General features: G+C 38.5%; 1 protein-coding gene across 3 annotated transcripts in view; it reads left to right on the top strand.

Annotated features, from left to right (window-relative positions):
* Nucleotides 1-19104, top strand: part of LOC136866366 (uncharacterized) — a 130788-nt gene that overhangs the window by 79435 nt on the left and 32249 nt on the right. For all 3 annotated transcript variants that reach the window (XM_067143241.2, XM_068226716.1, XM_067143240.2), the window contains exon 5: nt 5329-5403. In XM_067143241.2, coding sequence (XP_066999342.2) covers nt 5329-5403 — 75 coding nt within the window. The remainder of the gene's footprint in view (nt 1-5328; nt 5404-19104) is intronic.

Genomic DNA, 19104 nt, shown 5'->3' on the forward strand with positions numbered 1-19104 from the left:
TAAGGTATTGGTCAGAAAAGGACAAGGGCTGCCAAGGGTGTGAAAATAAAATACTCCCAAGAACTCCTTATATATAATACCACCTAGGTCAGAAAAGAATTAGTGCTGACCAAGGGAGGTCGGATCGGATAGATGAAAGTGAGGAGCCTCGCACAAGTAAGTGGAAGCAATGCCAGAAATCAGCTAAGGGCCAACTAACACTCTCAAGTTAAGAGCTGCTGGGATCCCTTTTAGTTGCTTCTTACAACAGCCTGGGTTTACCGTGGATGTTATTCTACCTCCCCTGTCCACAGGGAGAGGTCTTCCTGTCCTTTCTGTACCAGGTGGCATGGACATCATACATGATGTGTGTCTGGCACAATACAGTAGCGTTCATGAAACGAATCCTGAAACAAAATTATTTCCTTTTCTATTTCCATTGGAATATCACCCCACTTCTTTCCCTTATTTGGGCTTTGCAGAAAATCAGACAGCTGGCTTTCATCTCTTACTAACATCTCTTTATCAGGTTCTGGATGTCTGTTTGATTGTCATCAGTTTTTTCCTGGCAGATCGTCATCTGCACATTCAAATTCTTCGATGTATGTTCTCTCCTTTTCTGTAAATTATGTCTATTTTCTTTTGTATTTGTAATGAATAAGAATACTATGCTCACGATATTTTCAGGATTCATAGCAAGTGAGCCTGGTAGTGAAAGTTAACTATCTTGTTATGTAATGGATCACAGAACAAATAGAATGATTGTGTAGCTTTACAATTGGAGAACATACTGGTTGTGAAGGTCATGTGTAACATCTTCAGTATACAGTACAGGTACAACTAAATGTCGCTCTGGTAGCTTTATCGTATAGCCTTGGATGATGCCTATTTCGACTACAAAAAGTGATAATTATGTTCTGAAACACCTAGCGACAAAATGTTTAACACATTGCTGATGGTCATATTTGAACAAGCTACCATCCAGAATCGCAGGATTTTTAATGGTTTTAGAAATTTTTTCAATGCTAGGGTAAGTCATTATTATAACAACTTTTGGAATATTTAGAAAGATCACACTTTCTTCTACATAGAAATGAGTTTTAATTATCATAATAGTGCAGCAATTTTTAAATATAAATTTATGAAGTTAATGTGTTTTACAAACAAAAAAAAAAGAATCAAACTCAGCTATGGATGCCAGTTCGGTTTATATTTCGAAATCTGTCTAATATTGTGGACACATCTACTGAAACACACTAATACAGATTCTAACCTAATTGGTCAACTGGCACCGGTATCCTTGTTTACGACCAGTAATTTTCTTTCCCACTGCTCGTTGTTTGACAACAGGGTTGCTTCGGGTAGCTGCAGGTTGTCATCTGTACACGGGAAACACCCACATTTTTAGGAAGAGGTATAAAACTACATTACACTTCACGCCAATTTGAAATCAGCTCATTATCGACATGATGACAATCATCATGTTTACTTAGCGTGTAATTGTTATCCTCATCCTCATTTTCAGAACTCGTGTCTTCCATAAGAACATCCATTATAGATTTGTTGTAGAAATTTTGTACACTTGATTAGACATGCTAACTATTACACAAACAAGCCTGCCTCTCGATGACACCCTTCCAGTCCGCATGTACCATACATTTTTTCCCCGCCCATTTCACAGCTGAGAGTCAACAAAGACGCAACCCCAGGTTATGTATGAACGTGGCCGTGTTATCAATGCCTTGAAAGTAGAGCTCTCGACTTATGCTCATAACTAGTACATTTTATGCTTATAGAAGTATTCAACAGTATTCTAATGAAGTCACAGCTCGCTGAAACGGCAGCTACTGTTTTTTATTTACAGTGAAAACGTGCCCATAGATTCTCCGAGCTCCTTCAGCAGCAACGAAATAGCGCACCCATAGTTTCTGCGAGTGGCGTCTCCAATGTGTTAAATGACTACAGGGACTTCACTTATTGTGATGTGATGTTAAACGTGGCCCTTTATCAGTGAAATATCAAATATTTGTAACTGATATGTAATTCTCGATGGCACTTTTGCTTTGCGTATTTGTTTTTTACACATCGTGAGCGTTCATCTGAGCCACAACTTTCTTGCCATTGCAACTTGCACTAACTCCCTTGTAAGAAATTTATTGAAGAAAAAGATGTCAGTGGGGGCTAAAGATACAATATTCATTAGTAAACATACCTGTTATATGTGGCTGAGACCTTCTAGTTGTTCTTCCTGGCCTTTTCCCAATGACTTGGGTTCGGCACAGCACGTGGATTAAGCCCAGTTTTACGGATGGATATCTTTTCCATCACAAACACTATTTGGAGGGATGTATTCACGACGTGTGCTTCTGTGGTGGTTGGTAGTGTGATGTGTTGTTTATGAATTTAGACGAATGCAAACTCCTTGTCACCCCCTGTGGGAGGGGGACGCAGACGAAGAATACACGCACTGTATCCCCTGCCTGTCGTAAGAGGCGACTAAGGGATGATTATATTAGAACCATGAAACTCCTCGTGATTAGTACCACCACGCGGGGAACACCATGGGTCGCTTTTACTTGTGCGTAGTACCACTGTTAGGTACCAAATAGGTTTGTGATTAGTAGCAAACAAGAGCGCGACGGCTTTTACAGTACCTATGATTAGTAGCACTATATGAGCGACACCATGGGATGACTGAACCCATGGTTCTGGCTTGCCCATGATTAGTACCCACTATATAAGGAACACCAACGGGATAGTACGAGTCCCTGTGGTTAGTACACTTAGGTGATGAACACCATAGGTTTGCGTTGTCTGTCAATGGCGCCGCAATGTGCGAAACACAGTAGGTCTGTAATACATGTGCAAATTTCATTACCTGTGAGTAGTACCATAATGTGTGGAATACCGTGAGTCTACACTACTCTTGATTAGTACAGCAACATGACAAATACTATGGTTCTAACTTTCTAGCGATAAGTACCATTATGAGGGGCCGATGACTTGGATTTTGGACTCCTTCCCACTACAAGCATCATCGATTCAGTATTGTGCTATAGGCTCCGTGCGTATAGCACTGTGCTGCTGCGGGTGGTTACTACGAGAACTACTTAGAGGCAACTTCATCAGCAGTTCACCATAAGCTGGAATATGTGTGACGTTTACATGCATTTATTAAATACACAACAACTCTTTACACAATGTAAAGGTTAACAGTTACAAACAAATCATTATAGCAGCGTTAAATTTCAAAATAAGCTACAATAGGCCATCTTTTTTAAAGCACACACATCACACTGTAACAGATACATTGTAATCTATTAACATAATCTCAATGATAGCCATAATAATAATAATAATAATAATAATAATAATAATAATACTGAAGAAATTAAATGCCAACACCAACATCTACAAGACCATGCAGAAGACGGTTGTATTTGCCACGTCTGGAATTGTACAGAAATTTAATGGGTTCAAATTCTACATAAAACAGTACTGTAAATTAAGGTTTATTCTGCTTTGATTTCCTAAAATCTGTACAAGTGCTTGAATATCATTATCACGAAAGATTGCAAAAGAAATCATAATAATAATAATAAGAAGAAGACGAAGAATAACATACCGTACTGTTCTACAGACCACAGTGTGAAATTTTATAGTATTCTGTCACAACCTCACAAAATGAATTTAAAAAGGCAGTAGACAAATATAGGCTAATTATAGAAATAGGCCTCCATTACACAATATCAACAGCTCACAGAAATACCGCATTTTACATACCTAAAGTTCTGTCCTCGCCCCGAGATGGTGCAACACTTTTCAAACAACCCGTAATGAACATGATCTGCATGTACCCTCATGTCAGTCTTAAATTTCTGTCTGTATCGGGAATCAAGCCCTGGGCACCTGACGAAGGAAACTAGTAGCACTAACTGTTGTATAACAGAGGTGGTCGTGATCATATTATTAAATAGACACAATAATTTATTGGCAATGTTAAGATATTCTGATATTTTCAATTGGCCCAACAGTAAACCTATGCCGTTTTATCGGATAAAGTTCCTTTCTTCTCCTTGTTGTATTTCTCTTTCCCCTCCTTTGAGATGCGAGGTCCAGACCATTCACAGGGTTGAGCAGTACGCGAGGTTACATGTGCTGAGTAAACTGTATGTGCTTACATTTCATGGAAATATTTTTATTCTTATACCAAGGCCTCCCTCGCAACATTAACCTACGCTAACATGATATTGTATTAGAGATAGGCCAAATACATTTTTCTGAAGACAGCATTGTTGAATGTGTATGTGTAAATTAATCTCGTTATCACCAAAAATAATAAATACATTACTATGTTGCCTCTATTGTGAAATGGTAGTGTCTCTAGTGAACCAACGTTTTTCCCTTATCATATTTGCAGTTATTCTCTCTGTTGCTATTTCCTGCGAACAGTTTTTCTTGTAAATTTAATACATGACCACTTTCTGGAAGTTGGAATAATTTGGCTGATTGTTGTTGCATAAAACACTGCGAAATCCTACTGTTATCATTTAGTCGGCCATGGCAGCACTCTGCGAAACGATAGAGATATGTGCACGGTGATCGCATTAACTTACAATGTTCGCCACTCGCAGCGCACGGAGCCTATAGAAGCAGTTCCTTGGTCAGTAATACTATCGTTTTACGCCAGCTTCTGTGCGTAAGAGGCACTGTGGGTCGGTTCCACTGATCATTTCAAAATTCATATCCATCCATTCATTCTTCGTCCTCACGTTTTGAATTGTGGTCAGTGGAGGATTTTGGGTTTTTAATTTGTCATTTAATTTCGTCTCCTTTCGTACCATTAGGGGCCGATGACCTCGATGTTAGGCCCCTTTAAACAACAAGCAACAATCAATCAGTCAATCAGTCAAACTCCTTGTCCCCTGGTAAGAGGAATTAACCAGACATGGCCAAAATCCCCAGCCTGGACAGGTATTGAACGCAGGGCCCTCTGAATCAAAGGTCACTACATTGACTATTCAGCCAAGGAGCCAGATATTTTCATGCTCCAGTGGAATTTGTTAATTCATACACAGTTGACACCTCTTGGCTATAGTTTAGGTAGCATGTTATTTACCTTTCAAAGGATATGAATCAAATACAGGTAGCAGAAATAAAATATTAATTAAAATGGAGAGGAACAACATTTACCTGTGTGGATAAGGAAATATGATGATGATGAAGATGATATGTAAGTCATGGATATCCAAACCGAATGAACACTGGTGTTGGTATCTCTAAATTGTTTTTCAATACCATCTGCATTTTCTTTTCACTGGTTTAAAATGGACCCTTTCTTTTTTCCAGACTAATGAAAAAGAACCTCATGGAATTGCACTTTATGATTATCCTGCAACTCATCCAGATGATCTAGCTTTAAAGGTATGTAACCTTTATATCTATGGATTTACACCTTTAGAATGTAATTTGTTATTCCCCTTGCTGAATATCTCAGACAGTAGAGTGGTGAACTCAGATTTGTAGGTTCGATCTCGGCTCATCTATTTATCTATTTCATGGACTCAAAATAATGGAATGAATCACAGAACAAAGATTAAGAACCATAATTGAACCACAGCTTGAAGCGGAGCAGTATGGTTTTAGAAGGAATAGGGCAGCAACCGATCTGATATTTTCTGTAAGGATGATCATGGAGAAGCACCAGGAAAAAGTAAAAGATGTCTTCATTTTCCTAGACACTGAGAAGGCTTACCTGGGAATGCATTGAGAATAGATATATACCATGTGCTTTAATAAAGTTCAAATGCTGTATGAACATTGCCAGAATTGTGTGTCCAAAGGTGACGAATATTCAGAGTGGTTTGAGTCTAGGCAGGGTGTACAACAAGGCACCCACTGTCGCAACAACATTACTGTAATGGATGAAATATGAGAACAGTTAAAAGACTCGCAATATTTCAAAACATAGCAGCCTGAGTAAGCTGGAAATTGATGAATTTATGAAGATCCTGAATTTTGTATTGGATAACAACTTTTTCTCCTTTAATGGTAAGATTTATCAACAGACTGGCTTAGCCATGGGTGACCCTTTGTCTGGCATCTTGGCTGATATTTACATGGACTCAATAGAATACACGAAAATCAAAGAACATATAAAAGGTATATGTTTATGGCTGAGATTTGTGGACGACACTTTTGTAGTTATTGTCAAAAATGTTACTAACAGCGACGAAGTTTTAGAGATTTTAAATAAAATTGACCCTAATGTAAAATTCACTAAAGAAGACGAAGTTAAACAGTCCTTAAATTTTTTAGATATAACGATCAAGCGCACCAATAATACTTTCGATTTTCAAATCTACAGAAAACCCACACAATCTCCTATAACCATAAATAATTCCTCTTTACATCTTAAATTTCAAAAACAAGCGTCATTCTATAATTTAATACACAGAGCCTTAAAAATCCCACTCTCCCCTAACAACTTAAAAATAGAATTAAACTATATAAGGAACTTGGCTAAGCTTAATGGGTTCAAGGCTGAAATGATTAACCAGTTAATCAATAAAGTTAAACATAAACTATCTACCAATCTCATTCCGGATAAACCTAAAAAAACTAGTTTCGCTACGTTTACATACAATAACCCAGCCATCCACCAGATCGCCAACACATTGAAGAAATACGACACTAATATTGCTTTCAGAACAGTAAATACAAATCAAAGTATATTTTTTAATCATAATAAAGTCAATTATAAAAACAGCCGTTTTTCGAGGTCTGGTATTTACAGACTTACTTGTGCTCAGTGTGGATTTAGTTATGTTAGACAGACTGGGCGCAGCTTTTATACGAGATATATGGAGCATTATAATGCCTCAAAGCACAACAAATATTCAGCGATGAGCTCACACATGAGTGAAACAGGACATCAGTTTACATCAATTGATAAAGATCTCACTATTCTAAAATGCATAGGCAAAGGAAAATTTATGAATGAATTAGAAAATCTTTACATCTTTTTAGACCAAGCCTATAACAAAGACCATAATCTTAACGATACAACGGAAGCAAAAAATCCTTTATATGAGCTAACTCCAAAGTTATTAGGCATGGTGAATTCAAAACATAATACAATCCCGCAAACTTTTAGAACTTCTTGTTCTAAAGCTTCCACCACCTCGTCAAATGATAGGCCCGCCCATCTTGCTCCTAACAGCCCTCCAATAACAACACATGCGCGCAAGGATCCATCCACCATTACCCCCCCTCCATGTCCTTCACTGCCTCAGCCACACCGTTATAATACTAGAAGTCGAAAGCCCAGTCAAGCTAGCGTTGCTGAAACAACCTGACGTACTTAATACGCACCGTGCGAGTAAGTACCGCCATAGGCATTTTTGACGTACGGGATGTCTCTTGTACAGTATGGTATTATTCACCAACTTCTTTTACATTTTGTTTCAGAAAATCCTGATCATTTCTTCCAACAAATGTTTCAACGGAATAATATCACCTTGACTGTCTTTTAGATCCAATCGACTACCACATATTACTGAACTCCGCTAGTTTTGACACACGTTTTATCATTAGCAACGCCTCTACAAGAAGTTCCATTTTCTTTGCGACCTTCAGATATACCAACCATATACATTTTAACATGTTTATTACGTTCACACTTCCGTTTTAAATAACTGACAGTGATTTTACCAACTTGGATTCAAACTATGGGAATTGAAGAAACATCCCCCTTTGATTATTGTGTTTACACTCAAGGCCATCACAGTCTTACCCTTTGATTATTGTGTTTACACTCAAGGCCATCACAGTCTTAATGATATTATAACAAAAGGATCCATTTTAGTTTTTAAACTCTCAACATTTCATGTTCAACCACGTTTTAATCTTCAAAAACTGTTAATTTACTTTCTTTTAACATACTTTGGTGCATTATCGTTGTTTTAGATGTTATTGTATAATGTTTTACGAAATCATTTTTCAACATTTTAACCTATAATTTATTAGATTGGAATGACTCCATATGTATTATTTTTAAGATTGATATAGGCTGATGATGCCCGTAAGGAGGGTGAAACATGTACCATTGACTTTTATGTATTATGTATAAAAAATTTTGACCATATGAAATAGTGGATCATATTGTATTGTATTGAACAGGTGGACTTATAATATTGTAATAATATTTGAGACATACGTCAACTTCAATACGGAACCAAAATGAGAATAGTTACTTGTAACATCTCTTAGTCTCCGAAAACCATCAGAGTAGTTAGCGGGATTTAAAAAACAATAACATTAACAACAACTCTGAGTTTAAAGATCTTGCTTTTGTAGGTGATGATGTGATATGGGGTGATAATGATGCTGAAGTATAACAGAAACTGAATGACTGGAATGCTGGAATTTGGTAGTCGACAGAACATCTGCACTAACATCACTCTACATGGATCGAAGTTGCACCAAGTGCATCAGTTATGCAATCTTGGCAGTGTAATAACAACAGGTAGCCTGTCATCTTTACAGAAACCGCTGGTAGATTTACCGGCATGTAAAAGAACTCCTAGACAAAATTCCAACACCTCAGCAACTCGGAAAACTGTGAAAGTAGTTAATGGGATGTTAAACGTGTATTACTGTATTTACTCGTGTAATAGACTGCCTCGCGTATTAGACCCCCCGCTTGGCTTTTCGAAACAAAAAAAAAAATCTTTCGTACAAGACCCGCCAACGTAATTCGTCAAAGAAAAACAATGATTCCACTTCGAAGCGGGTACAAGCCTTACTGCAGCTTTGATGACATCACACAAATTTGTGAATAGTTTTGTCTGTACGACCCACACAATGAAAACACGTGTCGAAGTCATGCAGTACATCTGTGTTTCGTAGTTAAGAAATTTCTGCATCCGTAGCGTAGGCCTACTACAGCTCTGATTACGTCGCAGAAATAGGTGAATTGTTTCGTGTCCAGCCCGCGCATTGCAAGCATACATCAGTCATGTATATGTCATGTGTTTGTAGTTAAGAATGTCCACCAACGTAATGGTTAGCACAATTTGCTGTGTTCTTGGGAGCCTGAGTCGATTCCCGGTACCGTTGTCGTATTCACAAACACACACACACATGATGCTGTCAATTGTGTACACTGTTTTATTTACAAATTACATACACATTAATAGTTGCACATCAAATGAACCACCATCTTGAACTCAATGTACTGCCACATTAGCATGTCAACCAACTACTAACTTGACAAGATCACATGTACCAACACAACATAACCACAAACGGAATTACCACAACACGAGTTCACATACTTAACTCGACTAATGACTTCCACTAACAACTCGACTTAACAACCCAAGACTGTCCTTGTATATACTTTGCCTGGCCCGGCTTCCAGAAATGTATGACACAACATGCTTTCTCGTATCTTCATGAGTCTCCAAAAACCTATATACAGGGAGAATAATTTAAGTGTTCAGACTACTTCTCACATGCCGCGGGAAGTCCCATGCAAGTGCCGTATGGCTTCTGTCAACACGCCGAGATAAGAAGTGTTCACTGCAGCTGTTTAGCACTCTGTCCCTCAGTTAGTTAGGAAATATTGGACTTTTAAGGTGTGTTGTGAGGTTATTATCACGATGATTAAATACACTATAGAGCAAAGAATATTTTTGGTCCAGTGTTATTTGCACAAGAAGAAGAAGAAACCAGTTAAAAGATGCCTTCGAAAATTCCGTAGACAATTTCCCGGTGCGACAGTACCATCAAAACGTTACATGCATCAGCTCATTTAAAAGTGGCGTAGTACTGGTTCCGTAAGCAATAAGAAAAAGAAGCGAAGGAGACCAGCTCTCACACGGGAGAGGTTAGAAGATATACAGGCAAGACTCCAGGTCAGCCCACATAAGTCGCTTCGGAGAGTAGCTCAGGAAAGTGGTATTTCACCTTCTTCAGCACGTAATGCAACAAAATTGTTACGTTTACGATCTTATCGGACTCATTCAGTCTATAACATAGTGCCTACAGATTTCAATGCAAGAATACGATTTTGCAATTGGCTAATAAATAGTGTCCACGACGGTATTGTGGATCCGAACTTTCTTTTTATGAGTGACGAAGCCTGGTTTCATTTGAGTGGATATGTCAATTCACAGAACAATAGAATCTGGGATACAGACAACCCGCACATTTTACAGCCGAGACCTCTGCACGATGTCAAGGTGGGTGTGTGGTGCGCTATCAGTGCCCGACGAATTATCGGTCCAATATTTTTTCAGGACACGATTACTTCTGATCGTTATATTCACAACATTCTGGAACCAGTTTTTGCTGAACTGACTGAAGAAGAGAAAAGGTACGGCTATTTCCAGCAGGATAGTGCAACGGCCCATACGACGCGTAGCTCTATGCGACGGTTACGGGAAATGTTCGATCAGATCATCAGTAAAGGCTTATGACCCCCTCGTTCGCTTGATTTAAGCACATGTGATTTTTATCTATGGGCAAATCTTAAAGGAAAAGTTTACAGGAATAATCCTCGAACTGTAGAAGAATAAAAACTGAAATTAGGAACATTGTGCGTTCTGTCGGTGTCCATGAACTACAAAGTGTGTTTGGAAATCTCATTACAAGATATGAAGCTTGCATTGCAACTGAAGGAGATCACTTTCAGCATCGTCTGTAAATACTAGTGAGTTCAGTTTAATTTCCTAGTTGATTTATTTATTTGTTTATTCAATTACTTATTTGTCCAGAGCATCTATGTAGCCGGTGAGTTCAGTTTTGTTTAGTTTCTATAAGCGTAATCGTGCCGCTTCTTTGAACCGACTATGCCTGCTTGTCCTGGCAGGCACTACGCTCGCTGTCTCCGCTTCCCAGCATGCCTAATCCTCGGCACTCCGCTCTGAACTTTCAAATTATTCACCCTGTAAAACTTGAGTGATAAAGGTGCGTTGTTCTAAAATCTTACCCTGTGTTGCACAATGTTGCATTGGATTTATACATCATATTTACAGGTAATGATAAATTATATGCTATTAATTACATGTTTTTACATTAAATAAAGTCATATTAATAAACATACAGCAGAAGTATCGTGACATAACCTCACATGTTCTGTTACAAAAGACAGATCATACACCACACAAATAATAAATATGACCACGATTTATACCAAATAAAGTCCGTACTGACAACCTGTCGTACATAACTACGTAGATAATAATAATAACACCACCTACTAATCGAGCTCGATATTTTCATTATTTACCCATGGATTTAGAGAATTGTTTCCAAGTTATACTAGTCCATTACTCACTTGCATCACCGTATTGCCAGAGATTTACGAATGGCAGGAAGGTTAATTAGCAGTAAAAATGGTACATGCAACTCTCTTCCATTGGGGGCTTGTGTAAAAAGAGCTGCACCACCTCGGGATGAGGAAATGAGTTTACTTTAGTTAAGAAATAATCACGGTTGTTGCTACTAATATAGCAGGCGAGATCATTAACAAAGTGATCGTTTAAAATCTCGTAACTCAGGCCAATATAGGTTTTTTTGGAGAGAAGTAGGGTTAAAACATGATAAAAACAATCCAGTCATAACGATTGTTTTATTCACCAACATACCTCATGAATAACTATTATTTTACATCCCTACTTAATGATTTTTGGAGATGCCAAACAAAATAAAAAATTGGAGACTTCGATTGTACAAAATTAAACATTATGATGATAAAACACATTACCGCCACACCTGTAGATATCCATAAATGCAGCAAACTTTTCCGTTATTTATTTTCAATCTTTCCGCCGTGGAACTTCTGGCACTATGCGGGCACTTGATAGCACATCTAACCTAAACAATGCGGTCTCTCTTATCTCATTTACAGCTGTTTTGGTAAATCCTGATGTGATAAATGTGGAGAACAAGCATGAAATATACTTAAAAATAAGGGTTTGGTTTTCAAAAGCATCAGTTATCCAAAGAACGCTTACAGTCACTATGTATTACATTCGGAAGTACAACTTGTAACGTACACTAGTTATCAGCTGGTCGTTTGGCACGCTTTGTACAGCACGGCTTTATTGGGAATGAGTGGCTTCTGCTACACATACACCAACTGGAAATATCAAAGACCCTCTCCAGAAACCATTTGGGAATAGATTCTCACCGTTTGGACTCTATAGTCTGGAACAAAACTATTTTTTAAAAGTTTCAAAAAAGGACGGGACCTTGAATGCTCTTGATGCATGGCGTATGAGATAGGAGTTAAACATGATGTCATTTGAAATGACGACATGTCGGTAGCAGGGAAGTTGGCGGCACCAGACAATAATTCAAATGAAAGCAGTGATTAGGTTTGCTCAGGTTTGCTGTGTGGTGGGCTCAACTGACAGAGACCAATGACTGGCCATTAAGTTCTTTTGTAATTATATTGCATAATATGATAATACAATACCCTTATTGCTTTTCTCTACGGGGTCAAATATGAAGTGAGACAAATCTTCATAGCGAGTTTTTACGACCGTATGCCCTTCTTGACGTCAACCTAATCAGAGGAATAATTAATGAGATGAAACGAATGACGTGATATGAGTAACTATGACTTTACTTTATATGTAGGCTTAAAAGTCATGTTCACCAACTGGGAATATCAGAGACCATCTCCAGAAACCATTTGGACTCTGTAGTCGGGAACAAAACTATTTTTGAAAGTTTCAGAAAAAGACAGGACCTCGAATGCTCTCGATGTATGGCTGACGAGATTTGCGTTTTACATTTAGAAATACTGTCTTCCATCGAAAATAGCTAGTATAACTCAAATGTTGTGTTTGAGTCATCAGTCCATAGACTGGTTTGATGCAGCTCTCCATGCCACCCTATCCTGTGCTAACCATTTCACTTCTACGTAACTATTGCATCCTACATCTGCTCTAATCTGCTTGTCATATTCATACCTTGGTCTACCTCTACCGTTCTTACCACCTACACTTCCTTCAAAAACCAACTGAACAAGTCCTGGGTGTCTTAAGATGTGTCCTATCATTCTATCTCTTCTTCTCGTCAAATTTAGCCAAATCGATCTCCTCTCACCAATTCGATTCAGTATCTCTTCATTCGTGATTCGATTTATCCATCTCACCTTCAGCATTCTTCTGTAACACCACATTTCAAAAACTTCTATTCTCTTTCTTTCTGAGCTGGTTATTGTCCATGTTTCACTTCCATACAATGCCACGAAAGTCTTCAGAAACATCTTTCTAATTCCGATATCAATGTTTGAAGTGAGCAAATTTCTTTTCTTAAGAAAGCTCTTCCTTGCTTGTGCTAGTCTGCATTTTATGTCCTCTTTACTTCTGCCATCATTAGTTATTTTACTACCCAAGTAACAATATTCATCTACTTCCTTTAAGCCTTCATTTCCTAATCTAATATTTCCTACATCACCTGCCTTCGTTCGACTGCACTCCATTACTTTTGTTTTGGCCTTATTTATTTTCATCTTGTACTCCTTACCCAAGACTTCATCCATACCATTCAGCAACTTCTCGAGATCTTCTGCAGTCTCAGATAAAATAACAATATCATCAGCAAATCTCAAGGTTTTGATTTCCTCTCCTTGGACTGTGATTCCCTTTCCAAAATTCTCTTTGATTTCCTTTACTGCCTGTTCTATGTAAACATTGAAAAGGAGAGGGGACAAACTGCAGCCTTGCCTCACTCCTTTCTGGATTGCTGCTTCTTTTTCAAAGCCCTCGATTCTTATCACTGCAGACTGATTTTTATACAGATTGTAGATAATTCTTCGTTCTTGGTATCTGATCCCTATCATCTTCAGAATCATAAATAGCTTGGTCCAATCAACATTATCGAATGCCTTTTCTAGATCTATGAATGCCACGTACGTGGGCTTGTCCTTCTTGATTCGATCCTCTAAGATCAGATGTAAAGTCAGGATTGCTTCACGTGTTCCTAGATTTCTTCTGAAGCCAAATTGATCTTCTCCCAACTCAGCTTCAACTTGTTTTTCCATTCTTCTGTAAATAATACGTGTTACAATTTTGCAGGCATGAGATACTAAACTAATGGTGCGGTAGTTTTCACACCTGTCAGCACTGGCTTTCTTGGGAATAGGTATAACAACATTCTGCCGAAAATCAGATGGGACTTCTCCTGTCTCAGACATCTTGTACACTAAATGAAATAACCTTGCCATGCTGGTTACTCCTAAGGCAGTCAGTAATTCAGAGGGAATGTCATCAATTCCAGGTGCCTTGTTCCTATTTAGGTCACTCACAGCTCTGTCAAACTCTGACCTCAAAATTGGGTCTCCCATTTCATCAGCATCAACAGCCTCTTCATGTTCTAGAACCAAAATATCTAAATCTTTACCTTGATACAACTGTTGGATATGCTTCTACCATCTTTCTGCTTTGTCTTCTTTCCCTAGAAGTGGCTTTCCACCTGAGCTCTTAATATTCATACACCTAGATTTCCTTTCTCCAAAGGTTTCCTTGATTTTCCCATATGCAGCATCTACCTTTCCCAGGACCATGCAGCCTTCGACATCCTTGCATTTCTCCTTCAGCCATTCTTCCTTAGCTACCTTGCACTTTCTATCCACTTGATTCTTTAATCGCCTGTATTCTTTTCTGCCCTCTTCCTTTCTAGCATTTTTGTATTTTCCTGTTCATCAATCAGGTCTAGTATCTCCTGAGTTATCCACTGATTCTTAGTTGATCTTTTCTTCCTTCCTAACATTTCTTCAGCAGCCCTACTGACTTCATTTTTCATGACTCTCCACTCTTCCTCTATAGTGTTTCCTTCAGCCTTTTCATTTAGTCCTTTTGCAACATGTTCCTTGAAACAATTCCTCACACTCTTTTCTTTCAACTTTTCTAGATCCCATCTTTTTGCATTCTTTCCTTTCTTCAATTTCTTCAACTTCAGATAGCATTTCATGACCAACAAGTTGTGGTCAGAGTCCACGTCTGCTCCTGGGAAAGTTTTGCAATCCAACACCTGGTTTCTGAATCTCTGCCTAATCATAATGAAGTCTATTTGATACCTTCCAATGTCTCCAGGTCTCGTCTACGTATACAGCCGTCATTTGTGGTGTTTGAATGAAGTATTGGCAAGGACTAAATTATGATCAGTGCAGAATTCAACCAGCCGACTTCCTCTTTCGTTCCTTTGTCCCAATCCAAATTCTCCTACTGTACTACCTTCTCTTCCTTGGCCTACCACTGCATTCCAGTCTCCCATCACAATTACATTCTTGTCACCTTTTACATATTGTATTAAATCTTCTATCTCCTCATATATTCTTTCGATTTCTTCATCATCCGCTGAACTAGTAGGCATATAGACCTGCACTATTGTGGTGGGCATTGGTTTGGTGTCTATCTTGACGACAATAATTCTTTCACTATGCTGGTCATAGTAGCTTACCCGCTGCCCTATTTTCTTATTCATTATTAAACCAACTCCTGCATTTCCCCTGTTTGATTTTGTGTTGATAATTCGGTAGTTGCCTGACCAAAAATCTTGTTCTTCCTGCCAACATACTTCACTTATACCAACTACATCTAACTTTAGCCTATCCATCTCCCTTTTCAGATTCTCTAACCTACCGCAACGATTCAAACTTCTAACATTCCACGCTCCGACTCGCAGAATGTCAGTATCCATCTTCCTGATGATCGCCCCCTCTTGTGTAGTCCCCACCCGGAGATCCGAATGGGAGACTAGTTTACCTCCGGAATATTTTACCCGGGAGGAAGCCATCATCAGTACATTATTCATACAGAGAGAGCTGCATGTCCTCGGAAGGTAGTTACGGCTGTAGTTTCCCGTTGCTTTCAGCCGTGTAGCATTATCAACACAGCTAAGCCATGTTAAGTATTATTACAAGGCCGTATCAGTCAATCATCTAGACTGCCGCCCTTGCAACTACCGAAAGGCTGCTACCCCCCTTTCGATGAACCATTCGTTAGTCTGGTCTCTCAACAGATACCCATCCGATATAGTTGCACCTGCGGCTCGGCTATCTGCATCATTGGGACACGCAAGCGTCCCCACCGTGGCAAGGTCACATGGTTCGCAGAGGAGGATAACTCAAATACATTCATTAAAGAATAGTGTAGAATGTTTACATTTTAAATTTATAGCTCTTTATAGCCTAGAAGTCATGTGTTCACTGGACAAAATTTGAGGTTATTGCATATTGGATCCCCCTTATTTTCTTTGGGGCAGTAAAAGTGAGGAAAAATGGGGTCTAATGTGTGAGTAAATATTATTATTATTATTATTATTATTATTATTATTATTATTATTATTATTATTATTATCATCATCATTATCATCAGTCTACTGAAAATAATGCAGAACATTAAGTCACAAGTAAAATAATCATAAAGCATTATATTTATTGAGCTGCAGGATTCAGAAATCTAATGCTCAACTGTTCATAATGCACAAGGGCTATATTATGTTCAGGGAAGACTTTGAAAACACTCATTAATAGCTGGTGGTAAGCACAGAATTAGTATACGATTTCAAACTCTCTATTTCAAATTGTAATCAAATTAGGTAAATTAATTATGTGATACATATAAAGAAAATCTGTAAATTTTAGATCAATATGTCAGCCAGTTATGAAGTTTTGGCACGTACAGCATGACCGACATGAGCACTTTTCAATATCTCTGGACTGAGTTAGGATTGAACCTGCCAATTTGAGCTCAGAAGGCCTGATCTCAGCCCAGCTGTATTGTGACAATACTAGAGCACTTTACAAGTGCCTTACATTTCTTTAATCCTGACGTGATAGTTCCTAATTTTAAATAATTGTAACCGGTTTTCAGTGGTTGCACGGTACACAGTTAAGTAAAGAGGAAAATAAATCAAATTACACGGCACTTAAAAACCTTAACGAACAACAAACATCAGATGAACAGCGATAGTACACACAAACCCCCATACAAAGAGAATGAGTAGCACACGTATCAGGTTGGGCAACGTGACGACTATAGCAAAGGAAACGTGGAATGGGTCTGGGCAAACCTACCTGGGCCTTAGAGATACGATGGTTGCGGGTTTCCAGAAAAATCAACGGTGATCTTTGATTCAAGATATTATTTCCAAAGTGAACATTACAAGGTGTTTCGAACAAAATTCATCTATCCAAACAATCCAGATACATAATTTACGAATACAAGATTAGATGTTGTTTGACAAGAGCTTTGCTATTAGGCCAAGAGGTTAACTTAGGTTATCTTAGCATAATCTAAGTTTTACTATACAATTATTTTGAGGGTAAGAGGAAACACAGCATTTAAATGGACGTTAACGTGCTTTCTAAGACATCTGTGAAACATAACGGAAATAGGGGGAAATCAGAAATATTTAAACTTGGCGCAGGGGCCAGTTTAACTTGCTCCCACACCAAAAACACTTCTGATGCGGGGCAGTGGAAAACTAGTGTGCATCAAGTTACACGGAGTTACTAAAGGCAAACCCCGAGGGAAATTAAATTAATCTACAAATTACATGTTTAGCAAAACAAGGAAAGAGGAATGCCTCGAAAGCAAACAGGCAGGCCCAGCTGAAAAGCTAAGGCATATGAAGTAATTGAGTGGCGAGTCTGGACGAGTAGGGCAAACTCCTATGTGAAAATGCAAGCGAACATTAAATATAACTTAAGGTGGAACTGAGGTTAACAATGCTACCCCAAGGTAGCCCATCTCGGGAGCGAGGATTCACCGACGTGCGTCAAAACGCTGGACTGACGAGAGATCGAAAGGCCACAAAATCCTGCCTTGCTCACTTAAAAAGGGAAGTCTGCCTTGGAGTGATTACCGAGTGACCAATCAGAGCATAGGAGCTTGCCTATCGCCACCCAGATCCACCAATCATAACTCTCATCCACTCGCGATGTTTTCACAATATCCGAACATAGACAGACACTAATTGCGAACTTTCCATCTTCCAGAATTAGAAAGGACACGTTGCTAGAATCGACAATCGACAGGGGCCAACACATCCTGTTCTAAAAGTCTGCGTCACAACCTTTCTGGATTGTTCCAGCTATTACGGAACAATAATTTACAATCTAGTAGTTACTTAAGTAGATAAAGGGAATACAAATAAAATGTACTACAACAACATACAGTAAACATTCCCTAAAGAGATTCTGCACAGGTCTCAATAATAATGATTTCTTATTTTCTTGAAGCTCTATGGAGGAAGCATGGATTGGTAAAAATACTCTAAATAAGAGTAGAGCAGAATGTACAGTGGTGTGTTTGCTGAAATATAGCACTGTTGCAGGTATAGAGATAGTGACTGACAGTTTTGTGTAAAGTAGTTATGTCTTACTTTTGGTTGAATTTTACTTTTATTAAGAACTATTGTTTGTTATTTCATTGATATAGTTCTGTTATCTATAGTTGATTAAGCTTTAATGGTAGTCTTGTTACTCCTTGTTATTTCATTGATACAGTTCTGTTATCTATAGTTGATTAAGCTTTAATGGTAGTCTTGTTACTCCTTACATACATACATACATACATACATACATACATACATACACACACATCCCATGTCGTTCCATCTATACGATGGGTTGGCGAATGAAGCCCCTCCACCAACTTCTGTCTGTGAACTTTTCTCCTTCTTCACTGTTGTTGCAGTCCCCTCCAAGTTGCTGAATGTCGTTTTTCACCATATCTGTATATTGCATTCTTGGCCGCCCTCTTGGTCTTGAATATTTTAATTGCAGATCTTATATTTTTCAGGGTATGCGATCAGTATCCATCCTTCGCATGTGACCATACCATTTGAGTCTACGCAGAGTTATGTTATCCTGCATTCTGCCAACCTGAGCCATGTCCCTGATGTTCTCATTACAAATTTTATCTCGTCATGTTTTGCCAACCATTGCTCGGACAAATCTCATTTCAGCTGCCTGAATCCTTGCTTCATTCTTTTTCCTCATGGTCCAGGTCTCCCTCCCATATGTCAAAATTGGCATGTAATAAGTCAGATAAATTGCTCGCTTGCATTTCAATGGTACTTTCACATTCCATATTAGGT

Source organism: Anabrus simplex, chromosome 3, assembly GCF_040414725.1.
Source record: "Anabrus simplex isolate iqAnaSimp1 chromosome 3, ASM4041472v1, whole genome shotgun sequence".
NCBI lineage: Eukaryota > Metazoa > Arthropoda > Insecta > Orthoptera > Tettigoniidae > Anabrus > Anabrus simplex.